The 20,754-nt window shown below is 37.6% G+C and overlaps 3 protein-coding genes across 4 annotated transcripts; 2 read left to right on the top strand and 1 right to left on the bottom strand.

Moving 5' to 3' along the window:
* Window positions 1-226: 226 nt before the first annotated feature.
* LOC103971698 (tyrosine decarboxylase 2) lies at window positions 227-15,689 on the top strand. 2 transcript variants are annotated; one of them, XM_009385787.3, is made up of 14 exons: window positions 227-352; window positions 450-570; window positions 1,671-1,743; window positions 1,906-2,136; window positions 3,476-3,639; window positions 5,647-5,787; window positions 6,192-6,251; window positions 7,320-7,484; window positions 8,857-8,913; window positions 11,455-11,519; window positions 13,073-13,196; window positions 14,339-14,476; window positions 14,562-14,684; window positions 15,363-15,620. In XM_009385787.3, coding segments are annotated over exons 1-13 (1,464 nt in total). In that variant the 5' UTR covers window positions 227-350; the 3' UTR covers window positions 15,363-15,620. The 2 variants fall into 2 exon arrangements, with proteins under 2 accessions (XP_009384062.2, XP_065030001.1); XM_065173929.1 differs by lacking the exon at window positions 1,671-1,743 and having other exon boundaries at window positions 15,363-15,689.
* A 291-nt stretch (window positions 15,690-15,980) lies between these two features.
* LOC135652734 (MYB-like transcription factor EOBII) lies at window positions 15,981-17,990 on the top strand. Its single transcript, XM_065173930.1, has 6 exons — window positions 15,981-16,118; window positions 16,232-16,499; window positions 16,577-16,631; window positions 16,932-17,153; window positions 17,236-17,365; window positions 17,443-17,990. Exons 4-6 carry the CDS (start codon window positions 17,015-17,017, stop codon window positions 17,834-17,836), a joined length of 663 nt encoding a protein of 220 aa, XP_065030002.1. The 5' UTR covers window positions 15,981-16,118; window positions 16,232-16,499; window positions 16,577-16,631; window positions 16,932-17,014; the 3' UTR covers window positions 17,837-17,990.
* Window positions 17,991-18,703: 713 nt separating this feature from the next.
* Window positions 18,704-19,902, bottom strand: LOC135652563 (uncharacterized). Its single transcript, XM_065173577.1, has 2 exons — window positions 19,303-19,902; window positions 18,704-19,121 (listed from the first exon to the last, which is right to left on the bottom strand). Exons 1-2 carry the CDS (start codon window positions 19,797-19,799, stop codon window positions 18,962-18,964), a joined length of 657 nt encoding a protein of 218 aa, XP_065029649.1. The 5' UTR covers window positions 19,800-19,902; the 3' UTR covers window positions 18,704-18,961.
* Between the last annotated feature and the right edge of the window lie 852 nt (window positions 19,903-20,754).

Here is a 20,754-nt window from a genome sequence, read left to right as displayed (position 1 = left end):
TATTTTGCACACCCGCTAACACGAGTGTTAAGAGAGTATTCTATTGGGCTCATTCTTGTGGGGCCCAAAAATAGTACGTGGGACCCACGCGGAGTACATCGTCTTGTCCAATGAAAAGACTGGTAAAGGCGGTAGTATAAGATGAGGAGGCAGAGACGGTGACTTCTTCCGGTACAATTTATACGAATACAATACAGACCATATCCGATACGTATCCATTCAACAGTATACGCGACATGGATAACATCGAGCAATGCTGGCCCAATGCGTTGCTCTCCCTCCCATCCATTTCCCCCTTCCGCCACTTCGCTTCTTCGTGACCTACAGGAGATATCGGATTCCCTCTCCCGATGTAAGTGTTGTTTCCGTCACCGATCTCATGCTCTTTGTTTGTTGATCCGCTCTTCCATCTCTCACGCGTCGCGATTTGTGGGTTGCGCTGCGTCCAGGGAGGGCTCGTTGAAGCCGATGGATGCGGAGCAGCTGAGGGAGTACGGCCACAGGATGGTCGATTTCATCGCGGATTACTACAAGAGCATCGAGTCGTTCCCCGTCCTCAGCCAGGTCAAGGTATTTCAAGAATCTGTTCCTCGCTTTTTGCGTTCTGCGTTCCTTGCTTCTTGCCGCGGCATGATCCAATGCTGAAATGTTGGATGTCCAATATGTATGTTTGAGAAACTGTTTCCCTTGCTTATGATTCTCTTTTCTCTTTTCGGGGCTGTTTCCACTCCCTAGTGTCAGCTGTTGACCCCGATTTTTGGTTCTTGGTCGTTGCTAGATTGATAGAGTTCTCCATTCTGTTTCAAGGGGTTTTCTTTGCTGTAGTTATCGATCGCTGCTAGGCGATGGAATTGCAACTTCTCGGCTGAGAGATTTTTTATTTGGAAGATCATTTTTTGCTGTTGGGTGCTGGAATTTAAAAGATGGGTTTTCCTTAATCGGCATTCGACAGGGCTAAATCTTGGAATTCTATTCTAATGGTTGAGTATCTGTTTTGCTTTCTTATTTAATTTAGGAGGACGATTCCACTTTCTATTATAAGTTGATTGAGATTCTGCTGGCGTTCTGCAATGCCAATTATATTGCTCTTGAATTTTGTACGTGCAAGAGTAAATGGAAGAACAAAGCTTCACGTTCCTTCTGATAAACCATCTTTTTGAATTGTAATAACTTACAAGGAGAGAGGGCTGCAGTTTGTGCCGGCTGGTTAGGTTATACGAAAACCCAACGGTTTACAAAATTTCATTTTAAGATTGTGAAATATTGATGCATTCTAATGAATATCTGGCCTGAAGGGAGTATCATCATGGTAGATGAGAGTAATATTGAGGGACATGACACCTTTAGAATCCCACATCATTTGTTAGGGACCTTGGTGATCCAAGTGAATATATGTATGGATCTCACAGAGATGTTACTGCAGAAATTATGATATCCAGAAAACATTTCACTAAAGATTAAGGTTGTATATGAGTCACTACCACCTCCAATTAATGCTTTATAAAAACTCCTTTTAGTCTAAGCCCCATGTGATTTTGGGGTTGGGTTGTGACAGAATTCTTGAGCCACTAAGTTGAAGATTTAAACGAAACTTAACCTTCTTTTATCTTCATGACCATTTTCATTTAAATAATTTAGACATTTGTAATGTAATTATAAAACTTTTGCAGCCTGGATACCTTGCGGAGCTTCTGCCTGAATCTGCACCCAATGATCCTGAATGTTTGCAAGACGTTTTTGATGGTGAAGCTTTTTTGCAACTATTATCTCTTAGTTCCTGTTACCATTAACAGTTCTCACTCCTATCATTAATTTTTTATATTCATATATCCTTTTACATACACTTTTATTAACCTAGTCTTCAGTGTTGTACGAAGGAATTATTTATCACAATTACATATGCAGATATCCTTCAGAAGATAATACCTGGCATAACCCATTGGCAAAGCCCAGATTACTTTGCTTACTTTCCATCTAACAGCAGCACAGCTGGATTCTTGGGAGAAATGCTCAGTGCTGGATTCAACATTGTGGGTTTCAGTTGGGTTACTTCTCCTGCTGCAACAGAACTTGAAGTGATTGTCCTTGATTGGCTCGCTAAAATGCTTAAGCTGCCTAACCAGTTCCTTTCAACTGGTAAGTGTTTGGATACTTGTAGATTAGTAACATGGAACTTATTGGATGCTATAATATATTAGATCAATTTGCCCTTGTATGTTTTATTTTGTCGAACTAGGGTTATGTACCTGAATTTTGTTCATATTGCATTATGCGAATTCCTAATAGTATTTTGCTCCAGATTCCTTAACGTACTTTGCTCTAGTGGTACAAATCATAGGCATATAATAATTTGGCACATTTTGACATCTTTCATGCAAATTTTCTAACTTTTAATAATTATAATAAATCAATTAAAATTTGTGAATTTATTTTATATATATATATATATATATATATATATATATATATATATATATATATATATATATATATATATATATATATATATATATATATATATATATATATATATATGATATTATCGATTAAATTTATCGAGAAGTATATTTGATATTATCCAACAAAAGATATACTTGCTGTCGTATACCAGGATGAGGTCCTTTTTAGGTTTATATTTTCCTTTTGATAAACTCTTTTAAGAATGTATTAGTCCATCTAATGCATCATGAATCATGTATTAGTCATCTCTGTAACTCCAGGTGCACAAGATTTGATTGATGATGGTAAATTTGAAATAGACTAGTTACAAGGACAAATTGGAGTCATAGTCAGCTAAGACTCCATCAAAGTAGTCTACCGAGTACTGAGACTCCAATTCTAGATCAGCTAGTACTGTAGCCCCACTATTCTGTATTATTAATTTTAAATAAATGAAAATTCAGGTTTTACAGTCTGCCACATGCAGCTGCATGGGCACACCACGCCATAGTTGTTATGATCAGTATATGTTGGGCATGCAGGTTCTAGTCCCCAATGCTTGTACCCTGTGCCTTCCTGATGCCAACAATTATACTCTTCTTTGTGAATCTCTTCCAAATCTGTCTTTTTGGTTGTAAAAACTAATCATGCCATAAATTGATAACGATGACATTAGTTCCTTAGTTCATGTGTCAGTACAAGTGCTCCATAACACAATGTATTTGGAGATTGAGGAATACATACAAGCAATCTGCAAATTCCATCCTGAAGTGAACCTTGGTTGGCATTTATATTGTTGATTCTAAATCTGAAGCAATAATACTGCTAGTAGATTTAGATTTTCAGACTTGTGAATCCTACGAACTTATGTTTGTAGCTTATTTAGGTGAGTAAATCTTTGTTTGTTTTATGAAAATAATTTTGAATTTTCTCACCATGTATGAATTATTATTAGAAAAAGGGATTTCTTTACTGGTGGACCTCCCGCTTTTATACTCTTCAACTTACAGTGCTAACATGTAAGAAGGACCTTCAGGCAAGGGTGGTGGGGTAATCCAGGGTACTGCAAGTGAAGCAATTCTTGTTGTTCTATTAGCTGCTCGTGATAAGATATTGAGGAAGGTTGGGAAGAAATCCTTGGAAAAACTAGTGGTTTATGCTTCTGATCAGACACATTCTGCTTTGCATAAAGCATGCCAGGTATCACGTACTTCATTGCATACATTGAAATTCTTCATTATGCTACTCGATATGGAACAGGATCATTTTCTACTGATTCATATTTAGAAAGACATCCTATGATACTTGTAGATTCTTTGTCATAAGTCCTCCAGATATCAAACATTTAAATTTCATTTGATTAGACAAATGAAGTAGATTGGTCTGTGACTCTGTATAGAGCCTCATTACATATAATGATGTTTTTAACCATTAATCTTGCTTTTTTTTCAAATTTAGATTGGGTAGGAATAGAATTTTTGGCATTTATGGAACAATACTTTGTGTGGAGCACAGCTGGATTTTGGCTGGTAGACTCTCGAAGAGCATTACTCCAAATAGTGGGGCCATTACGATTTCTTGTTGTTGTTATTGTGGACTATTGAAGATCATTAAACAGAATGTCTAATTCAGGATTTTCCAATGATATTGCATATTAATCGCCCTCTTCAATGAATTTAGATAACTCGAGTCTAAGTTAGTCGCTTCAGAGTTGTACACAAAATTAAACACCAACTTGGAGGGTCATTAGTTGTCATTTTTCTTTTATGAATCCTAGCTAAGAATATAGTTGACACCAAGGCTTTTAATTTCGAATAATACCGCCCGTACCGGGCAGTGCCGTCAAGTGGGGTTGTTTACGCCTCATTATCGTTTTAAATCGGACGGTGATCGAGGGAGAAGAAAGAAGAGGGGTGACTGAGGGAGAAGTGGAAGAAAGAAAAGGGAGAAGAAGAGGGCGAGGAGAAGAATCCACGCGAGGAGAAGAATCGCCGCTCTCCCTCCTCGTCTGTCGGTGACTTCTCATCCGCGCGAGGAGAAGAATCCACGATGTTGCGGGGAGAAGAGAGGCGACGTTGCTATATATATATGTATATATATATGTATATATATATATATCGAGCGGTATACCGAAATATACCGCTCGATATACAGTACCATATCATACCGAGCGAATCTTGAAACTCCAGTATAGTACGAAATTTCAATCCTTGGGTGACACTGAGGCTTTCGAAGGGTTTGTTACTGTTTGGTGCTCATCATGTTATAGTAAATTTTATGAATGGTGGGGATTTTTTTTTCAAAAAATGTTTCCCTAGTTTAGAGTTTTGCTTAGATTGGTAATGGAGTTTTGCTTGTTTATATGACAGGGGTCTTGGTTCGTCCTAATGTACATGTGCCGGAGTGTGGCAAATAAAATTGTGTTTTGGTTTAAATTCGTCACTGTTTTTCTTCTTCATCATCTTTATTCTTCCAGTTTATTTCTTTCTCTCTCCAATTATATAGTAAGAACTCTATATTGGTTTAGATCTTAAATATCATTTTTAGATCTAAAGCTACACCATTGTAGCAGCCCTAATCTCATAGAGCGGTATCGCTTTTACTATCACAGGTTACATAGATCCTAGTGTTACTATCTATCAATGCTAGGAATGATGAATCCAATCTCATGAAGAATATAAATGGGAAAAAACAACATAATGGTAATTATTCCACAGCTATATTGTTGCTGCAATGATTGAAGAAGATGAGCAATTTAATAGATAAATATTTATGATTCACAAATATAAGCCTTGTTGCTACAATTGTTGACAAATTCCCCTTGATTGGTGAATATACATCATATAAATAGATTTCTCATTCCCCATCTGAAATTTTCAGTGATTCTCTTTTCAATAGCCTCATAAATCTCATGGTATCACCAAAAAAGTCTTATGTATACTACAGCGATAACCAAATATGCAGTTGCACAAAAGTGTTACTTTGAAAAGCTACTGATACTTTTACAAACATGGAAATTTTACTGCTGTAAATTTTGTAGTAATATATTTTGTAGCAATAACTGGGCTTCTTAAGATCAGTGTTGTTGGCTTTCTATGGATACTTATAAGAATACACCATTTCCATCGTATATACATACTCTTTAAATATTAATGGCTGACTTACATGTTGGTGTCACTAGTGTATTGTCCAAGCGTTTCTTGACAGATTGCAGGAATCTTTCCGGAAAACCTCAGAGTTCTGAAGACTGATTTGACTTCAAACTATGCTCTTTCTCTTGAAGTTGTTTCGGAAGCAATATCTAGTGATTTATCAGCAGGATTGATACCATTTTTTATATGTGCCACTGTAAGGAACAATTTACTTTGTTATATATCCATTTTAGCTTATCATGCACTCACTTTCATTTTGACATTCTTGTGGTTTTAAGTTTAAGAAAGTTTGTGGTGGCATTTTATATTTGCAAATGACCAGTAGGACAGTACACTGGCTTGTAACTGTATACTGGTTGCTTCTTGCCAGTTTATGCTGGTGCCTTGGCAATTGTGAGAAATGGGTCTGTGCATATTCATCCTTGTGTATTATCTTAAGCTAGCTGATGTAAATTAATTTGTTATATACTGAAAATAATATAAATCGGCATGATGCGGATATCTCTAAGAAATATGACAGTTGTAATCTTTCTTGTACACTTCTCAAAAGTCAAAACTTCTGATATCATAGTGCTTAGAATAATTTTTCTTTGACCACAGGTTGGCACCACATCCTCGGCAGCTGTTGATCCCATATCTGAGCTAGGAAAAATAGCGAAGGTAACAAATCTGATATCACCAAAAGGGAGTCTCAAATTCATTATAAGTGCTATTAAATAATGTCAATCAAGTTCTCTTGTTGTGTTGCAACTTTCATTAAGGCACAAACCCCTGCAGTGTCCCATTTCCTTTATTCATTGTAATAGAATCAAAATGATAGTTCTTGTTAAGCATTTAACTTCATTCTGCTACTCAAAACTATTAATTGATCAATAGTTTTACTATTCAAGGGATTGGTGCTGAAAACCTGTGGTTAGGGTTTTTTATGATTAATGAATTCAAATTTTAAGTATTATAATGAGTTCATGACTGAATGTAAGATCTGGATTGGATAAAATGCATGTAAGAAAGGGGAAAATGTTCATCATGAATTCCAGTGTTCTTGAGAAACTAAGTTTAGTGGGGCATCTTAACATTTATAGGGAAGTTCTTCATAACCTGAGCCAGATACGAATGTTGCCCATATATATTTGGCAAACCTGCTGAACAGCAGCTCTCACAACACTGCAATAAGATAATATCTAGAATATTAATTATGTATTATGTAATACACCTCATAGGCTTGACATATGCGGGGAAACACCTGGCCTCCCACGTGTTGAGAGTTACACTGAGATCAACACAGAGAAGATAGGATTTTGCAAGGCTAGTTAAAAGAGGGGAAAGAAAAGATTGGTAAATGCCGATCAACAGATATCCCTGAACAGAGGCTTCTGCATTGGTATGTTCCCTACATTTCAAAAAATGGAAAAAAAATCTTCTTCAGGTTGGGCATTTGGAAGTTATTTCTAAAGACAAAATCCATATAGGTGTAGAGGAAAAAGTTCACTAATTTGAGATGTTGTCCATCCATGATGCTTATGTATGACGTTGTAGATCTTGTAATTAGGTGGGATAACTGAACAATTTCATGTCTGAATAAAAGCATGATGTTGCTAGAATTTTGTGTCCCCTGAAAATTTTCTCTCTATTTTCCTACTTAATTTTTGTTCAGTAGCATGCTCTTTGTAATCTTAGGATTCTTAGCATCATTGACAAATTGGTACCTTTTTATGTCCTCTATCGTAGGCCTTTAATATGTGGTTTCATATAGACGCTGCATATGCTGGCAGTGCTTGCATTTGTCCAGAGTATCGTCATTATATTGATGGCGTGGAAGAAGCAGATTCATTTGGTATGAATGCACATAAATGGTTCCTTACAAATTTTGATTGTTCAGTGCTTTGGGTACAGGTAAGGCATGCAATTCGGTATTTGTGGTAATTTATAAAAGAAATTGTGCATTAACCAAATTAAGCATTCTACAAGTTTTGCTCCATGCTAATCAATCTAAAATCAGTTGTCTTTCTGTTCCATATTCTTTTGTGCACAGTCAAGTTTTTGCATTGTAAGTTGAACTCTTAGTGTTGTTTGTTCTTTTTCTAGTTTTGCAAAAGCTATTCTTTTTGGAGTTCCCTTTTTTTGGGGTATGGATCATGAAATAACTGAAGGTCAAGTGTGATGTCCTGTTCCCTTGAAGAATACCTGTACAAGTTATTGATTCTAGGTAAAATAATTGATATTTTACATGATCTTTGATGGAACATAAACCAAGGGAATCAAAACTCATCTGTAGAAAGTTGGAAGAAAGATATAGTGAATTCCATGTAGTCGGAACCTGTTTATCAGTTGCATGCTAGGTTACCTAAAGTGAGCTGAACTCTCAGCCTTTAAGAACTCCAATGTCATCTGTTTTCTTTATATTCATTGTCTAAGATTCTAAAAAGATGTGAGACTCCAGTCATGAATTCACCCTTAGATATTGGAAGATGCAAAGTATGGTATGGAAATAGAAGATTGTAGTAGGTCAAACTTTTTTATTTTTAGTACTTGTCCAGATAATATTTCAAATTTCTATAATTTTGACAGACAAAAACATGAGATTACAATTAAGTACCTGGCCTTTTTAAACTTTGAAAAAAGAAAAGCATCGCAGGCATTTAAATTAAGGTGAAATTTGAAAATGGAAATATAGTGACAATGTGCTACTTAAAACAGTGAGATAAGCAATACAAAGCAATTTCTTTTGGAAGGACTGGTAAGCTACAAAAAGGGACACCTGTAATACCTCAGTTATAACATATTACATTCTTTTACCACCAATTCAAAATTTTTTGTTCATATGTTTTCCAATTAATGCTAGTGAAGCACAATTGTCTTTTTTCCTTGTTGAATTATTTCTCGTCTGTTATTAGCTATCTAAAGCTACTAACTAACATCATTTGCTTGATTTGATCATAATTTACTGCAGCAACTTACACTAATAGCTGATATCTATGCCATCGTAGTCACTTTTAACATGAAATGACTCTGGATACTACTTACTATAATATATATCTGGCACTATATTATCCTGCTTCTAAAGAATTTACTTACTCCAATATATATCTGACACTATATTATCCTGCTTCTAAAGAATTTACTTAATCCAATATATATCTGGCACTATATTATCCTGCTTCTAAAGAATTTACTTACTCCAATATATATCTGGCACTATATTATCCTGCTTCTAAAGAATTTTCACTAAAGCACTAATGGTGCTAGTAATTATGCTTGCTGGCAGGACCGAAGTGATTTGATCCAGTCCCTTTCCACAAATCCTGAGTATCTTAAGAATAAGGCTAGTCTCTTTTTTCCATCTGTCTAGCTACTTTTTTCATAATCATACTTGAGCATTGCAATTTCAAGCACAAGCACTTGTTTAAAGGACTTTATCTTTACCAACATACACAAATTAGCTGAGATATGGAAGTCACTTCCTCTGTTTTCACTTCTACCTTGTTTTTCTTATAGTAGTCTACAATAAGAGTGACGAATATGTATATTCACTAATTGGATTGATCTAATTTAAATGGTAGGAATATCCTCATGGTAATACTAAAGCTGTGTTTGGCATTTGAAGTTGCTTTTTAGTAGTTAAAATCTTTTCTAAGGAAGATCATTAGCTCGTTATTGAGGAAATTTTTGTGATTTTGTATTCAACTCTTTCATCCTCATTTATGGTATCATAGTGTACTTTAGTGCTTCTTGGAACTTCCACTTCACACATAACTCCCAATTTTGAATCTATCGAGCATAATAAGATGCAAAGATAACTTAAATGAAAGTGTTTTACGATAGTTACAAAGTGGCTTGAGTCTTATCATGTGTTGACAAAATGGGGCACATATTCTCAGGTAGTTAGTGGCTAGTAAATATTAACAATCAATGACTTGGGAAGGAATTCATATGCCAGGACATGTGTAATTGCCTTTATATAACGAGTATATTTTTTATGTCAGCCAACCTAGGGATTCAAGAAAAGCTTCGAATATATAGGAGGTTGGTAAAAAAGTCGAGCCAATAAAAATTGGACTACAATTTATGTATCCTTAAAGCCTTAAAGTCGTCACTCTTATGTCAATGCTAATGTTTATACTTTGGCAACGAAGGTTAAATGTTTCAAGTCTTTAAGCTAGTATGATTGTGGTGGAATGCTTTTGTATTGTTAATGAGATAGGTAGGGATGTCGTGTTGATTGAGAACAAAAAAATGTAGCATGAAGTGAAATGTTAGAAATTGTTTGTTATGGATAATAAAGTTTATGCTTCTTAATTAGTAATGTTGTTGCATTTGATTGTGTTAAAGCAGAATTTGGTTGTCCGATGTGAAGGAGGATTTGGATCAAACCTTAGTTCGAGCTTGAATCTGTCACAAACTTGATGTTGGAAGATAAATGGGTTTGATAAGAGATCCTGCAAAAATTGCATTGGGGACATGCCTGACAAGGGCCCTTCTATATTTAAGTCGATAAGGGGTTCGAAGGATTTAATAATTTTCGAGTCTTAAGTGTTGGAAAAAAAAGCTTATCTTGGAAATCATACTCGAGGGAACTTTTTATAGTAAGGTCTAGAGTTTTTATTTTGTGGTTGTGGTTAAATGCTCGGAAATAATACTCAATGAGCATACCAAGCACCTTCAAACAATATTCAAGATTCTCCGAAAGAATACCTTGTTTGTAAAAAAGGAGAAGTGTTACCTTATGCAAACGAAAATTCTATTCTTGGACACCAAGTCGATAGAGGGATGATTTGAATGGACAAGTCGAAGGTGCAAGTTATGGTGGAGTGGCAAATACCAAAGAAGGTGCTTGAGCTAATATCCTTCCTTGGTTTCGTTAATTGTTATCGGCATTTCATCTCAAGGATTTCGAAGCGCACAGCTTCACTGATGGAGTTGCTAAAGCTTGAAGAAGCATTATTGGCCATAGTTAGACAAATGTGAAGCGACATTCCGAGACCTAAAGATTGTTGTTTTGGAGGAACCTGTACTCGGATTGCTAGCTTATGGGAGACCTTTTGAAGTCTACATGGATACTTCAGACGGAGTTTTTATGAGTCTTCCTGATTTATTGAGAAAACTAAGGAATTAGTATGATTATCTTGACGTCTCTGGATTCAAAGTTTAAAAACACTCCCGTGTCATTTACTGGTTGATACTTTGTGCCCTTGACCGTGTTAAATAATTTGAAGCATATGTACTATCTCTTATAAAAGAAAGCTATAACTAGATATCTTCTTTGTTGGTATTTGGGACACTTTGTCTCTGCCATTACTGTATATTTTGCTCCTTAACATAGGTAGAACTTCCAAGGATGATAATGAGGCAAAATGTGCACATCCAACCTGGAGAGTGATTCTAGTATCTGTATAACATCCAACTTTTAGACTGTCATGCTTATATTTCTGCAAATCTGTCAGGCCGTGCTGGGGGTTCATATTGATATATTATATTTAGCAAGGGTTAACATGAAATTGCATATAGTATGTCAATTTTTTATGCCCTTCAATTCGCAGGAAAGAGAGATGGGAAGATGACGCAAGTGACTATTTAGTGCACATAACCACAATTAAGAACATTGCTGGTAGCAAAATTAATAATCCCTTACAAAAATTGCTTTGCTTCTTATGGTGATGATTTTTGTTATCGTTATTATGTTAAATGTGCTTTTTGATGAAACTGAACAGAAGCAGCTCCTTTTCATGTTTTCTCTCTCTCTCTCTCTCTCTCTCTCTCTCTCTCTCTCTCTCTCGTAGTTTCTAAAATATAGTTCTCTCCATTGTGTTAGCACATTTTAATGAGCCTGTTATTGTATTCTTTTGGCTATTGTTCAAATTACCAGGCCTCGCAAGAAAATGCTGTTGTGGATTTCAAAGATTGGCAGATTCCTCTTGGACGCAGATTCAGGTACCACCTTTCTTTGTGCATGTATAATGCTTGTTGTAATAATCCTGCCATATATATGTGTATGTGTGTGTGTACTTGTACCTGGGAGCACTTTGATACTGTGAGATTAAATATAATAAAATTTGTGTTTATTCTGTATGTGAATATTTCTTTCAGATGTTAGTGTTAGAAACTAAAAGAAAAAAGTTCAATATGCCATAGTTTTTTGGCAGTTTGAGTATCCAAATTAACTTTTGAAAAAGTTTATCTTCAAATGTTAGCTATTTTGAAGTCTGTGACATGACTCGTGATTAAGGTTGACTTGCCGTTTTGTTTTTCTGTGTGGTCCTGCATATGAGAATCAAATCCCATTTGCTTTTGTCAATTAGAGAGAGACAAATTTTTGACATGAAGTTGAAGGGTTGACTTATGGCATTATACAAAGATGCTGAATACCAGCAATGCACAATTACAGTTGTTATCATCTTTTTACATTCTTTGATTTTTAACACTTCCTAGATTTATGACTTATGGCATTGCATTCTTTAACTTGTGACATTACACACGGGATATGTACACTGATATTGTATAATAGTCTTACTATATTATATATGTAGAGATTGGCCTTCTGCAATTCTCACTTGTAAGTTAGCTGGAAACTAAGTTGTTTGTTTAATCATATTGCACAATTATCAGAATTGTGCAACTACAGTACCGAGCTGTTGTCTTGGTCCCTTTAGCCTTTAACTCTTTAAACTGTAAACTCTTAATAAATGTTTTCTTCATTGCTCATATTGAATTGTTGTTTATTATAGTCTTGTTATAGGTCATTATATCATCCCCAGTTATTTGTCTTTTTAAGACAGACAGTGAACTCTATGTACTTGTTCAACATCTATATTAAGGTCCAATGACATAATTAGAGCTACTACTTGTTCGACATCTATATTAAAGTACAATGACATAATTAGAGCTACCTTGAGTTGCTTCTTGTTGAGCTGCCTGGCTATCCATAATCTTTTGTAGGCAAGCTATTCCTAGTGTTTGCTTTCTTTTCCACAGGCATACTGTTCATTATTTAGTCAATTGTCACTGTAGCCAACATTATGTTAATTTGAGAAATAATACTTTCATAAGTTCTGCATTTACTTTGAAATTGAAACTTTGTTTAATCTATTCCATTGTGGATAATAAAATGAATGGTTCATACAACACCTGGAATATCTTCCAAACTATTTAGGCCTCTATCTACTTATTGTATGATGTTACTAACCAGCAGACTTGCAATTTAATGTTTTGAGAGAAAATGAAGTGCACTTGTTGTAATAGTAGTTCTGCACCACTGCATCTCATGTCCTACGAGTCATCTGCCGCGTATAATTTTGGTATATTTGTCAATCTGATTAGATGGCATTGTCATCTGGTTATTATAATTTTTTTGTTTGTTAAGGATAAAGAGAGAAAGGAAATGGAAGGGTTTGTGTATACATCTGATTTAATGGAACACTGGAGGACAAAAATGTTGATTTTGACAGATTAGATTGTTTCATCATTTATTCATTTTGAAATTGCAGGTCTTTAAAGCTATGGTTAGTTTTGAGGCTATATGGCGTTGCAAATCTACAAAGCTACATTAGAAATCACATACGTTTGGCTGAACAATTTGAACAACTTATAACTTCTGACTCAAGGTTTGAGGTAAATGAGACAATTATATCTTCAGAATCAATATCATGTGTAGCTATTATTCTAAGTTCCATAAAAATGCAAGATTTTTTTGTTTCAAAGCACTTACATGTATATTCACTGCTCCATATATTTTGGATCAGTTGAACATAAATTTTTTTACCATCTGCATAAATATAATGCATTGATATCCTTTCTTGTACTGATTTACTACAACATATTAATAATTGCAAACATCATGCGTTATTTATTACATGTGCTCTTCCTCTATTTCTTGCATATATAGCTATCCATCATCCTTTCGGTCTACCATTTCCACAGTTCCTTTCAGTTGCCAAGGAATTCCTTTATATGATACCCAAGAAGCATCTCCCAAAGAAGCACCATCATCAACAAAATAGTGTCATTTATTCCTCGGTTTATCTCTAATGAACAATATAATCAAGCTTTACTGCTTTACAACTACTGATAGCTATGTTTTACTTTGGCTTTAATTTTATGTTAGTGGAAACAATCTTTCAATAATGCTTTCCTTTTGATCCAATGACTTTAAGGGCCCCAGTCATTTGCAACTTCATGCATTTAGTTACCTTACAGTGTTTGTCCTCTTAAATTTGTATTTATAATCATAACTATACAGAAAATATAGACCAATACATCATCCAGATCCTAGAGTGACTCAATTCAAGTGAATTCTAATGCTAAAATTGGCAGCTATTTCAGTAACCATTTCTGTTTTCATTTGCAACAATTTTAACATCTATGACGTATAATGCTTTGTAATATGTGTATACAACTAGTGGCTATAGTGATGTGTATTTGCAAGATGATGGCTGGGTTGAGGGTTGCATGATCCTGTTTTCTGAAATGCCATGTTTGCATTCATTTCTTTTATACATTTTTCTTGTGCGAATTTGCCTTGAAATTGAGTTGCAAGGTAAAAATTGTGCTTTTTTTAATGCTTGTCTTCCTTAAATTGAAGTCAATGTTTTTTTGTTGGCTAACCAAATCATATACGTCAAAATTAGTTTTTAAAGGACTGATAAGGAATGAGTCTAGAATTCTGTCTTCAAATATTATTGTAAGGCCTTCTGTTTTTATTTCTGCATACCATCCTCAGATTTTTTTTTTAATTTACTATGAAAAATTTACAGGTTGTGGCCCCTCGGACCTTTTCATTAGTATGCTTCCGCCTTATTCCTCCACCAAATGATCAAGATAATGGTTATAAACTCAACCATAGTTTATTGGATGCTGTCAATTCAAGTGGGAAAATCTTCTTATCACATACTGTAGGTTTTTCACAAATTGAAGCTCAGTTCATATCACCATAATTACTGTTTGATCTGTTTCCTTTTAATGGGCTTTCATAAGCAGGTTTTGTCAGGGAATTTCATCTTGCGTTTTGCTGTTGGAGCACCACTTACGGAAGATAGACATATTAAGACAGCCTGGCAGGTGTTGCAGGAGCAGGCTACTACTCTTCTAAAGGACTACTAGGTTTGAGTTTCGTTGGCAACATTTATATGATTGTTCATTTGCATTCGGCACGACAACACTACAGTCTTAGTTTGTTCGACTATTTACGGAGTTCCCAACAATAAGTACAACCTACTGATCCCCACTCTTTGGATCAGGCTATAATAATCCTCTTCTATCTTCTAGCTGCAGCGAGGACGATGTCACCAGATATCCTAGGACAGCCCAAACCATCTCCTTACTCTGACCAACACACACACTCAAATTTAAATTGGTTCACCTATCCTCACTGTTAGAGGACCTTCAGACATGTCAAAGCCACTACTTAAGATGGATTTCTCTTGTTATATTCTGAGGAGACTTGCTACAACACTTAAAATGGGAAGTTTTGGTTAATGTACATAAAACACTTATAAGAAAAGACCAAGAATGATGTAAGAGAAAGAGAAAAAGACATTATTTGGTCGAGAGATGCCCTTACCTTATCTTTAAATTACAAATTTGATAGCTTTCTCATTTTCCAAAATAGACTGTAAGATCCTGATCCCATGGTCCATATTTGGTACTCTTACCTCTCTTTGGAAAGAGAATCATAATCACTAAAGCAAACTTCCATTCTGTTGGTGCTTGTCATGTCTTTCCTTGAATACGAAATAGAATGTAAATTGATTGGACCTTTTCTTTTTGCTGTGTTGGCAGGTTCCTCGAGTGATTTTGCAAGTCTGGATCGCATTGACACCAAGCCAATTCATTATTTTTTGGTAAACATCTGGTCACTATCAATGCTGCTATTCAAGGAATATGAAATGCTTGTATTAATCTGGTGACCAGCAGCAGTTCCTCTTAGTGATTTGAGATTACCGAAGACTTCAAATTGGATTACACTGTATTCTTCGGGATCCTTGGTGCAATTCTACAGTTTAATGGAAGTAAGCTATATAGAGCATTGAGATCTTACTTGGAACCAACAATTTTTACTCACGCATGTATGCATACTGACTATGTTGCTTGACGATTTTTACTTCATTTTATTTCTGCTGCAGAAATGGTAGCTTTCATACATCTCATTGCTTGCACGGAGACATGCATGTTTCATACAAACTTTTCTCGTCAAACTGAACCCTGTGATGCCAAATGTGGTCTTCTCTCTCTCTCTCTCTGGAACTCTCTTTCCACTGTGGTATTAGTTTAACATGGCGTGTCAAGTGAAATGTGAATCAGCTTCTCCCAATTTCTCTGGCTCAAATGTTCTAAATCAACCTTTTCCACCTGCTTTTGCAGCCCGGCTTTCGTCGAGGGCTCAACCTGGCTAAGCTCATTCCAAATTCAAAACACAGCTCGGCATACGAGACTATCGTCAAACGTGGAACTCGAGGGCAGAGGCACATTGCTTTCGAGACATGTGGCATCCACACCTGCCCTCGGTCACAGTACTACTAGTCTCATGAACAAAAAGTAAGGATCTCGTTCATTCCCAAACAAATGTGGGCGTAATGATTTCTCGCTCTCTCTCTCTCTCTCAATCTTTCTACTGCGCTGACTTATCTATTAATCCATGAATCCTCCAGGTGTCGACGAGAAGACTTGTGGGGTTTGTCCCCGGAACCCAAAGAACTACTAACTTATTCCATGCTTACCCAAATTGGCACCCCACGAGTTACGCCAATCCAATAGATAAGGATCACTAGGACATCACGTCGGACAAGAAGCGAGGACATGTGGTAACGAGTCGCCGGTGGTGCAGCCTCTATCGAACTGCTTGCTTCCTTTTTTTCTTCTGAAGTGCCCCTGCAATGGCCAGCCTCGATTAAAGCACAACCGATACGTGGATGTGAGGTGACGCCTCCGCACTTACTTTTCAATTGGATCAAACATCAAGGATGCCACTTAACGTTTGATTATTGGAAGTGCAGCAGTGCTTGTGCTTCCGATGCTTCCCTCTAATAGATCGAACGAATCTAGCGACAGGTGTGCAATCTAGTCTGTCTCCATGCCCTACTATAATATATGTCGAACTCTTGACTATTCTGCTACACTGCATCGAAACAAAATTCCACTCTCGTCAAAGAGTCAAATTGCATGTTCCAAGCGTATGAATCGAAATATGATCTTTTTAGTTTCATTAAAAAGGCAATAAAAAATAAAAAATAGAGTCTTGGGTCCTTTCCGCCCTTGTTCTTTCAACCTTAAAAGGCTTGGACTTTAAGGTTCTTTCTTACCGGCATCTGACCGTAGAAAACATGACCACGGGTTCTTTCTTACTTCTAGTGCTTGCACCTGAGAAGTGGCAGTGGGAGACAGCTTGCGACCAGAATCTCACTTGATACTGGTGCAGCGGAAGCAGCTGAGGCATGGACGGGCAGTTGGGTTGGGGTACTACAGAAGACGGCTGGAGAAAGGGTCCTTGGACCGTGCAAGAGGATCAACTCCTCATCGAGCATGTCACCCTCCATGGCGAAGGACAATGGAACTCGGTCTCCAAGTTATCAGGTCGGTGATCACCGAGTGTTCCTCCGATCTGAGTTCGCTGCACTGGCGCCTTCAGTTCTCAGATACTAATGGATTGATTCAGGTCTGCGGAGGAGCGGGAAGAGCTGCAGGCTTCGGTGGGTGAACTACCTGAGGCCGGACCTCAAGAGAGGCAGCATCACTCCACAAGAGGAGAACACCATACAAGAGCTACATGCCCTGTGGGGAAACAGGTACCACACCAAGTACCTCTTCTGCTCTCCTCACACTCTTCATCGACTCCGCGATTAACCTGCCCAGCAAGCTGCAGGTGGTCCGCCATTGCTCGAAGCCTGCCGGGGAGGACCGACAACGAGATCAAGAACTACTGGAGGACCCATTTCAAGAAGGACAATACCCCGAGGAAGAAAGCCGAGAGGGCGAGAGCCAGACTCCTCGTGAGGCAGCAGCAAGAGCGGCAGAAGCATAAGCAGCAGCAGCAGGAAGCGGAAGACATGGGGTGGACGTCGACGATGAAGCAAGTGGAGGAGGATGCCATGCGAGCGGAAGAGGTGCAGGAGATGGCCTACGTGCTTCAAGGTGGCGGCTTCCAGGGATACATGAGCGACGAGGATGGCTCGTGGGGGTGCCTGTGGAACCTTGACGACGACGACGATGCATGTGAGTACTCCGAGGGTGGCAGCACATCTCAAGTGAAGGATTGAGTACATCATGTCGCTGGCAACATCATGTAGGGAGAACTTACATTAATGTATGTGGGCAGATCCTAGAAACTAATTAATGGGCAGACATCTGTAGCAAGTTTCTTCTTCGACTAATATTAGTTTCTTCATTACACAATAGTACATTACAAGGTATGATAGCACTTCAATCATACTGTTATCAGGGCTGTAGTAGATATATGAAAGAAGCAACAACAAGAAGAGCACGATTGATTGCACCATAGGTTGAAGAAGAATGAGCAATAGATTGCACGATAGATGTTGGAGAGAGAGAGAGAGAGAGAGAGAGAGAGAGAGAATAAATTACCTCCCGTTTATTTATTCTACCAATGTGGCCTTCATTGCATGATTATAGAATACCAACGAATACTAGTATTTATTTTCTGATGGTTAGATGAGCCGATGCTATTTATGTTAATGTTGATGGCATCAGAGGCATAGAGAGAGAGAGAGAGACAGAGAGAGAGCCTAAAAAGATTTTGATATAGGCTATAAATAAGGATTTAAAATTGTTTTAAATTTAGTGAAATTGGTATTTAATGACGAAGAAAAAATTATATAGTCATCCCAAATAATTGGAACTTAAAACTCGTAATAAAAGCTCTCTTGTCGAGAAACTTTGGGCCACCTGTAACTCTATTTGTACCAACGTGCATGCAGCACATCCCTTCACTCCAAACAACATAAAGAGAGAGATCCATCGACGATCGAGAACAAAAAAGCTGCAGCTTACAAGAGCAGAAGGATTCGTGTTCTGCTCAATAGAAGAAAAACGAAATGGTTCCATGATTCGTTTATGATAAGTTGTGGACTCGATAGTTCTCACATACTATTTTATTCCACGCACATACATAGTTCTAAGATGCCGAGCACCATTGATGCGTCAACGCATCTCTCCTTAGCTCACAAAAAGGTTGTAGAAGAGAGAAGGAAAAAGAAGAAAACCATATATATATACATGTATATATATATATATGTATATATATATGTATATGTATATGTATATATCATGCGATCAGCAGTCGTAAACCGTCGTTTTGTGCATGTCTTAAGCTTCCTATGCTTCACCTGCTCATTGACTTCCACGACTCCATCCATGGATAAGTTCTAAGCAAGAAGCCAGAAGTTCTTGTGAGTCTTGGTGTTGAGGAGATAGCCTGCGGTTTGGCCCTTCTTTTGGACACCAACACACAGGCACTTGCTGTTCTCGATCAGGAACTCTGCCGTGTCCGGTCCTTTACTCGACATGCTTCCACTGAGCTTGCACCTGCAAGACCAAAACAGACACGAGGTCGATCAGAGAAGCCATGACGATGATCAATTACAATCGGATATCAACATCATTCGTTTAGTATACTGAAGGATGTATGAGAACATCTCCGATAAACGCCTTCATTAATTCATCCCACCCGTTTTCTTGGTTACGATTAATGCCTGGTCACGCTTACCCCAAGAAGGAGGTGGCGTTCCGGCGCTGACCGATGACGAGGACGTCGGCCCGGGACAGCTGCGTCTGCGTGAGAATGGCGGCCGCTTTGTCCTTGCTCTCCATCTCCACCCTCTCGATCTGCACCCTCACCGTCGGCTGCACCGCCTGGCACCTCGCCCTCATCGCGTCCAGGAACTCATAGTCGCCGCACCCGTCGCCCGCCCCCACGGCGGCGGCGACGGCGGCGGCCTGAGGAAACAGCACCGGTGACACCGCCGAGGGCGGACGAGAGAGGAAGGAGGAGAGCGCGGAGGCGCGCCGCGCGCTCACCGGCTCGACGTGCAGCAGGATGATGTCGTCGTGCTCGAGAACCGCGTGGTAGAGCGCCCACTCGAGCGCCGCGGCCGACTCCCGGCCCGGGTCGGCGACCACCATGATCCTTCTCTTTCCCGCCGGACTCCCGCAACCGTCCATCGCCGCTGCCACCAAGGAAAGCCGAGGGCGAAGCGAATGCATTGAGCTTTCTGTTCACGGCATCGTCGTTTTCGATTCCGCCTAAGTTTGGGTGGTGGACGTGAACGACCTGCGCGTTTGTTGACCTACGTGCGACTCGGTCAACGTCCACCCGTGCATGGTCGAGACATTGTAGCCCTGTAAACACCACATATAATATGTATCCTATAATAATATCATATGATAGATATTATGCGCACATAAAATATTGGTTGTTCTCTTTAGAGCTGAAGACAATTGATTACGACTCGGCGATAAAGTTAGAGTGACATTATAGAAAGACAACAACGAGATAAAGTGTGCACATTCAGAAGGTTGGTGGGTTGATTCAATCACCAACTGAAATTGATGGACTTGGATCTTTTAATGCATACCAAACCCAAAGACTTGAATATTTATCTCTATTTTGTTGCTGTTTAATTACTATTTAGGTTCAATTTCATATCCTAAATTTAAATCCATTTGTATGTGAAATGAGATATTGTTTTTTATAGATACATTTAACTTCTTCTTATCATATATATATATATATGATAATCAATTAATATTAAAATAAATATGTATTTATTCGATCATTAATGAATGTGAAATCATAATAAGAAGTTAGCTTATCGGTCAGTATCATATGACTAATCTCATGAAGTCAAGTCAATGTCTTAGTTAGTACTACGTTATTAACTTTATAAAACTAAATCTCATATAACAATATTGAGTGAATGAGATAGAGATTTTGATCATGTGAAATTTAATGTGAAATTTAATGTAGCATTAGGTAAAGATAATACATCGACCTAATAAGAATAAATTATGTGTAATATCTCTTTTATACATACATACATACATACAGTTTATAAAACAAGTCCATCAAGTCTAAGAGATTTTTTTTGGGAACTATTTATTACTATATATATATATATATTTTACATTTTTCACTATGAAATTTTTTTTCTCGCAAAAA

The sequence above is a fragment of the Musa acuminata genome, chromosome BXJ3-11 (genome assembly GCF_036884655.1).
Source record: "Musa acuminata AAA Group cultivar baxijiao chromosome BXJ3-11, Cavendish_Baxijiao_AAA, whole genome shotgun sequence".
NCBI classification, from domain to species: domain Eukaryota; kingdom Viridiplantae; phylum Streptophyta; class Magnoliopsida; order Zingiberales; family Musaceae; genus Musa; species Musa acuminata.
Note: the sequence above shows the minus strand (reverse complement) of the source record. Positions and strands in the feature narration are given on the sequence as shown.